Raw genomic sequence first — 7966 nt, 5'->3', positions numbered from 1 at the left:
TATATATATATATATATATATATATATAATTTGTAGTAGGTAACAGAAATAAAAATAGCCAACTACTTTGTGTAATTTGATGACGCAGAGTGACGTCATTGTGTCACAAGGAAAGTACTTGGGTTTCTACGTTTATTTTTGCGCGCGCGCGCGCGTGTGTGTGTGTATATGTATAGTTACGTTCGTTGAACTTGGAAAAAAACCTATTTGCGCGCTTAAATTAATTTGCAAGTATGATATAAAGTTTCATAGTTGCCTTTAAGTTCAAATAAATATTAAAATTATATTTTAGCGTGTAAGTTTATTATTTACTAAAAGCTTTGCTTTACTCAGTTTTAATTAATTAAGTAAAATTGATTATTCATCTCAATTGATTTTTAATTCTCAAAGAAGTTTGAAATAGTGTAATATTGGAGATAAAACGTGTAATTCTAAGAAGATCAAGAGAAATCGTCTATTTAAAATTTCGATATTCGTGTTTATGAAATGCTTGATTTTGTTTCAATCGTTCTTATCGTAGGACTACGATATTAGTAAATTAAAACGTCTCTAACTATAGGATAATCCCGTAGAATAACCGGTTTTGCTACGTAATATATCTCCTTGCAATTTTTTCCTGTTGGTAGGAAGCATATCTCCGTAGGAAGCATATTTTTGTACAGCAATGGATATAAACTTGGATGGATATAAACTGTATTGCAAGATATTAAGGCCCAGTTTCACAACTCTTAACCATGGTTCAATTTATTTTTCATCTTTTTTCAATTCTAAAATTGGAAAGAGACAATAAATAAGTTGAACCTCGGTTATAAGTTAACCGTCAGTTGTGTGGAACTGGGCCTAAATGTCACAGCGATGTATATTCGTATGCTACAGTTTGCTCTAATAATAGCATGATATTCATTAATTTACTGCAAATGAATGAGATTAAATAAATTTGATACACGTAGTGATCCACTGGAAATCCAAACACATTAATTGATAATTTTAATTGACAATTAATTAACTAATAATTCAATATTATTAAAAAAACCAAAAATTATTACATTAAAAACAGATTAATATGCATATATTGTAATGAATACGCCGTGTAATATTTATAATATATAATATTATACGAAAGATAATATATAATTCGAAAGATAAAAATTTAATTTTTCTTCCTTTTTCCTTTTAATCATTTTTCTAAGCTTTGTTTTTTTGTGTTCATTTTTCTTATATCTTTATACTTTATGTTTTATATATTTCTTAGCTCATACTTTCTTTCTTACAAGTATTCTTATATATCTTTTTATAAGAGACAAGAGTATACTATAAGAGACAAGAGTATAGCAAAAATGCAGATAAAGTACACCTGCACAAATGTTTGCACGAAGATCAAAGTAGCGAGAAAGTGTTAGTACGTTTATAAATTTAACCTTGCACTGGGCAACAGGTTTCCTAGAACTGGTTTCGTACAGCAAAAATAAATACTCTGCTCAGTAAGATCCTTCCACCTGTAATCTTTCAAAAAGATATAAGATTTAAGGCTGATATTCATAGTCCGTTTGTATTTAAGTGATGTCTTAAGTGATGTCTTAAGATACTAATGAGGCCCTCTGATTGATTCATGACATCTTAAAACTAACCTTAAATATAAGTAATTAAGACACAGTTTTAAATATAAGAATTGACATATATGAATACTAGCACTAAACTTTAAGCCTTAAGGAATTGACCAATCATAATCGATTATTCTTCTCACATTCATCTGTGATTGATCAATTTCTTGAGGCTTCAGGCTTACTACTCTATTGTGTTTGCAGACTAAGTCTCACTTAAGTTACGGATTTTTTCATTTTATAAATGAGTCTATTTATTTCTTTTCGCTTATCAATTTTGAAGTTACGCTATGGAAAATTCTATTTAAGCTAGTATTCATATATAGTCAATTCTTGCGACTTAAGCAGAGAATCAAACGTCCGAATTGAAACCGATGTAATTAATTGATTGAATACAATCTTTGGTGCTGTAACTTTATGGAAATAGTAGAAGCTGTAGTACGAACATATATTGAAGTATGCGACGCGAACAAACCTAGTTTTTACGCCAAGTGTCACATATCATTTTTTGTATAAGACTCTAAACCGATATTTATAGTCTGTTCTTATTTTAAGATCATCTTAAGTGACATCTTAAGATGCTAATTACAGCTCTGTGATTGGCTTATGATTAAATTGTATTTATGAATATCGATCTAAAAGAATTATTTTCATATATCTCTCGACAACTTCGGGGAATTATACTGGGTTCAAGTTCAATTCGATAATTTCGGATAATAATACTAGGTTCAAGTTCAATCTTCCCGGGGAGGTCTTCTTGCGTTCTCCACTCTTGAATCGTGCTCGACCGTGATTTAAACCGACGATCGAAGCGAAAAATCAACAGTCAGCTTTCAGCGCGGGAGAAGAAAGGAAGGAGACGGTGATGGTCGTGATTGCGTTTTCGGATCTCCTTCGTATCCGTGCGTTTGTATTCCGAGCCGGGTGTGACGTGAGTTCATCAGGATCACCATCGGGGGGGAACGATTAAAGAGCAGCGGCACCGATTCGAGCCGCACGAGCGCACGCTTCCTCACGATTGGTCGTACCACTACGATCGTCTACGTCGACGGACTTGTTTCTCTCGAGTCTCGGCGGGGACTGGGGTTTTCCTGAGAAGATACAGTTAATATTTTATATTCGTTCGTTAGATCGTCCTCCGCAGTAAGCATTCGGTGCTCGAAGGAGGCAAGTTCGTTAAACAAGATGTATACACGTAAGTAGATTCAGTTAATCATGAAGGAGAACTGTTCTTACGCGCTCGGTTTGTTTATTTCTTCGTTCGATATCAGATATCGAGCAAACTCAATCGTCATTTTATAGATACACGCGAAATAGTGACTGAAATTTGTGTAATTTCGATTCTAAGGTTTCAGATTCTAAGGTTGTAATCGTGATGAAGTGTTTATTCGTGATATTTGTAACATTCCTTAACTGTGGAATTTGAACCCGCCGGTATAATTTCGCAAAGGTTGAGAGAGACACGTGAAAATAATTCTTAAATCCCTTTTGTGTAGAAAACAATTGACATTATTCTTTGCATCAAAAAAGATCGAATTGAATATTATTATCAAAATTGTAAACACATTGAAATCTCTAAATCTGTTTTATAAAAATATCTTTGCATGATCGTTTTTCAGAAACTGGAATAATTGTTATTAATTATATATTGTTTATAATATTTCATGTTGTCTTTTAGATTTACATACATATAATATATAAATATATATGTATAGTATATTACATATACTAAAAATTCTGGTAATTACTTTTGTATCTATATTACGTGTATATAGTAAAAGTAATTACCAGCATTTTTGGAAGATCCAATCGCGTTTTAAAATTTAATATTTTAAATATTGTTATCACATTTAATATAACAAGGTTAATATAATATAGGTTAACATAATTATACGTAAGCCAATAATTTGATTGTTCTGATCATGTCTTATCTGCAGTTTAATAAATTCTTTATTGTTAACATTTTTTTTAATTAAAAATATATTTTTAATCACGTAGAAATAAGTTGAATAAGATAAATGCTAAATCTCTGTAGTCTTTCGAAATTTGAAAATTGATTTTTGTACTGATTTTGAAGCTATATAGAGAAGGAAAACATAATCAAAAAACAAGATATTAATAAAAACAGTGGACTTGAGAATTAAAATAAATATTCCTGTATACACTGCTAATATTACTGAAAATCTATATTTCATAGTATACATATTCTATAGATTTTTAGAATTAGCAGTGTTTATTGGAATACAGCTTTAATTTAACTCCAAATACTGTTTTTATTATTATCATTCTGTTTCTTGCTTATGTTTCTCTTTGCATAACTTCGAAATTATATGGACATCAGTTTCTAGACTTTAAAAGATTGCAGATTTATTATTTGTCTTATTTTACTTATTTCTATGTATTAAAAACATATTTTAAAAACTCAAAAATAACAGAAAATTTTAAGTTTTAACAACAGAAAATGTATTAAAATGTACGTATTTTCCATATAACATTTTCAAATTTTCGAAGATATTACTCGGATTTTTGTGTTAAATCTGACTTAATACATATCTATTAAAAAATTATGTGTTTATTTATGTGAAAATTTAAGAAGACACTGCAAAAGGTTAAAGATATACAAAAAAAGATTTGTGCCAGACGAAACAAGCCGCGAAAGGAGCAAAATGGCAAAAAAGAATAAACTTGAAATTTGATTCTTAAATGAGATCTTTCTTATTGTTATCTTCTTGTTTTCTTTCGCGCCACATACTAATGGACCCATCAGATATGATTACCCCGCAATCGCGATAACCCCAAACGCTCTCTCTCTCTCTCTCTCTCTCTCTCTCTCTCTCTCTCTCTCTCTTTCTCTACGCAAAAATACCGTCGGATATACAAGTCTCACCGAATCCCTTCTGATACGACGACAATGTCTTATCGTTACGCACCAAATTGATCAACGATAATGCGATTCGACGAGTCGTAATTCTTGAACTCGTCGAATGGTTGCTCCAAGGTGATCCTGGATACCATTCTCGCTTGGTTCATGATTCATTTCTAGAATTGCGCAGCGTGAACTTTTCTTTCATTATCAATTGATTAATATCGCCATTTCAGAATTAATCAGATGTATCTTGCGATTTTTATAATACATAATATTAATTAGTTTACATAAATTTACGTTGAGATCTTAATACGATTATACAGTTTTTATGTTGTACATTGTACACAATTTTTTTTTTGTTGAAACAATGAAATAAAAGAGAAAAAAATAATTTGATGAGATTAAAAAGGAACAATCTTAGTATTTATTTTAAATTTATTGTCAATTAGCAAACGTACGGTTTATTATTTGATGAAAAATTAGAGAGAATATAAGATAGAATATACGGTTTTCTTATAAATATTAATTAATTATCATATCGTCTTTGCATTGATTTTGTTGCTCATCGATTTATATCAATATTCAACAGAGATCACTCTTCTTCTAGCTTGGAAATAGAAAAATGAAAATGAGATAAAGTAGGTTTTAAAATATGAGATAATACTTAAAACATTCAATTTATGATGCATAGATACATAATATTTGTTTTTCTTCATATCACAATTTCGATGTAATAATATTTATTTTGCGCTCAATATTATTATATGCTCAAAACAGCAATGAATCCAGCATAATTTTATCATTGTCGTCAAACAATTTTATCTGCTATAATTCTAAGTTACTTAAAAAAATTACAACTTATAAAAACTTATATAGCTTCATAAATATAATACACGAAAGTGCGTGTTATACTGCTTGTAATTTATTTTTTTTATTCACGTTAAAGGCATTTTAACTTAAATTGTTTTTAACACAAAATAAAGTGCAAGAGTTATAAAGGAAATATACAGTAATATTTTATAAAAATTTTGTAAAATCTTACACGGTTGTAAAATAAAGTTATGCGTCATCAATCACATCGGAAAAAGAAAAAAATAAACATTCGAATGAAGGAGAAACTTGTAATTCCGGAAAGTTCTGTTGGATAAAATATAATTATACTGTATATATAAGAAGCTTATAATGCTATATGGACATGTCGATTAATTGGCCAATTAAGCTCCAATTATTTCGCTGATATTTCTGTTAGAAATATTCATTTCTTTTAGAGTAAATTTTCTTTCTATTTTCTCTTTGATATTAAAATAGAATTATTATTGCCGCTAAAAAAGAAATCACACCAAACAAAATTGTATCTCGGTTCGTCTATCCGTTGCATATATTTAGTTGTTATACATGATTAGTCTTACGCACATAACGTGACTGTTACATTAGTATCTTAATGGGTTTTCCCCGAAGCACCAGGAAACATCATTGATTTAATGGTCCCGCGGTATTCTCGTTTGTTATTTCTACTTTATTATTTATATATTAAATGCAGTGATATCTTGTCACGTATATTTTTATATTGACTAATTTTTATTTTAAGTAATTCTAAGATCATTGTGTATGCAATATTTTACAATGTGATAATTATATTTCGCAATATATTTAATGACATTTAAATTACTTGACACAAAAGACTCTGTAAACATCAGATTCTCGGAATATTGATTTTCCATCAAAATCAGCATTACAAAAATTTGCAAGTATACAAATTTTTATTCTGTGATAATATTATGAAAAAAAAAATGATTCTTTTCTGTAAAGTAATATTACTTTTAACAAAAAATATTTTTAGGTCAATAGCTTTCACAAAATTTTAATTTTTTTCATACTTATAATCTTTTTCACGTTAAATTTTTATCTATATTGCATTTAAGAAAATGCTTTGTTATTATATAAACATAGCAATATAACCTGATACATTTTATTTTTGATTTATCGCACAATTATTATCGCAAGCATAATATTTTTTAATAATTAGAAATGTTAATAAATATCATAGACGACATATTATTAATATGTTCTTAGCACATATATATTCATGTCGGCATATCTAACGGTAACATATGTTTTACATTCTTTTCCTGATTGATTTGTTACGCAACGTAATTATATGTGCAGAATGTCCCCAGTTCATCAGCTTCTCTTAACAAACACTGAAGGCCAAATAATATTTTTTTCAGTATCAAATATTATCAGTTTGATATAAATTAAAAAAAAACTAAGAAGACTAACGCGGATGACTTATACTTTAAAAACAGATTGTAAAATATTATAAACAATTTAATTAACTTAATTCAATGAGACACATGGAAGCGCGCATTATAAAAAATTTAATTCATCGAGGTCTCTTTCTATTCATGTCTTAAAGCACACTTTTAGCAGCTTTAGCTTGACAAGAAGTTATAATTCAAGTATTCAAAAAATAAATTCTTAAATTAAATTTGAAGAAGAAAAAGATTGGATTAGATGCTTGGAAGGAAAGATAGTAATTCTCTGGTATCTTGCAATCATCAATGACCCGCATCAGTGCATAAATGACTGACATCCTGCTAACACCCGCGTTTCTCGCCACTTGTATAATTGTCAAACCTCTGTTAACTCGATAGAACCGAGATCGTATATATTTCTGCTGAAGTAATATTTTTCATTATCGCACGAGCTGCGGTATCGCTGCCCGTATCCTTGTTTGTCGCAGCGACCCTCTCGTGGTTTTCTGATTGTGAGAAACTCGGGACATAATCGATTTGCGATTTAGTGACTTGTATAGCAACAATTACTTATTTTTACACTGGAATTTAAATGATAATCAACAATCTAAATGAAAAAAGAGAATGACGTCTTCGCTTTAAGTGTGAACGGAATATTACACGGTTTGTGTAAAACAAATTTATGTAGTAGTACAAGAAGACGACTTAAAGAAGACGACGAAAAGAGATGTTTGGATTGAATCATTCGCCTTATATTTAGACATGTTTGTACAGATCAATCATTATGTAATTATTCATTAGTTATGTAGACATTTCACATGATTATATAAACATTTTTTTCTCAAAATTTCAATTGTACTCTTACTTTGTTAATTCTAATTTTTCCAAAAATTTAATTTTATACCTGTATTATCTTTTTTTATTATATACATGAATGATTTATTATATGAATTGACAACAGTAGGATTGTTTACGAATATTAATGATTTTTATTATTGAAATTATAAACGTTTTTCTATTTTTTATGAAAAGCATGGTATTTAATGCACGTGTAATGTATGAAAACGTCATCCAATCGATATGACATATGTTAGAATGTTTAATAATATCCGATGTATCAATCAAAAATTGTCCTAATTACATTATTATTCTTGAGTACCATAACGTAATGATCGCAAATACGAATAATTAGTATCATTATTTCGTCTTACGACATGTATATGATTCATCAAAAAAATTTTAAA

The 7966-nt window shown here is 29.1% G+C and overlaps 1 protein-coding gene across 16 annotated transcripts in view; it reads left to right on the top strand.

Annotated features, from left to right (window-relative positions):
• Positions 1-7966, top strand: part of LOC108751736 (alaserpin-like) — a 33991-nt gene that overhangs the window by 890 nt on the left and 25135 nt on the right. For 14 of the 16 annotated variants that reach the window (XR_001939510.1, XM_018492105.1, XM_018492101.1 and 11 more), the window contains exon 1: positions 2686-2796. The exons of the other annotated variants lie outside the window; for them this stretch is intronic. Coding sequence is in view for 13 of the 14 variants with exons in the window: in XM_018492105.1 (XP_018347607.1) it covers positions 2787-2796 (10 nt within the window). In the remaining variant the exon portion in view is untranslated. Of the gene's footprint in view, positions 1-2685; positions 2797-7966 lie in introns of those variants that run through there. 16 annotated transcript variants of the gene reach the window in all.

This window comes from Trachymyrmex septentrionalis, unplaced genomic scaffold (assembly GCF_001594115.1).
Source record: "Trachymyrmex septentrionalis isolate Tsep2-gDNA-1 unplaced genomic scaffold, Tsep1.0 scaffold51, whole genome shotgun sequence".
NCBI classification, from domain to species: domain Eukaryota; kingdom Metazoa; phylum Arthropoda; class Insecta; order Hymenoptera; family Formicidae; genus Trachymyrmex; species Trachymyrmex septentrionalis.
The sequence above is the reverse complement of the archived record's forward strand: the minus strand, read 5'-3'. Positions and strand labels throughout refer to the sequence as shown.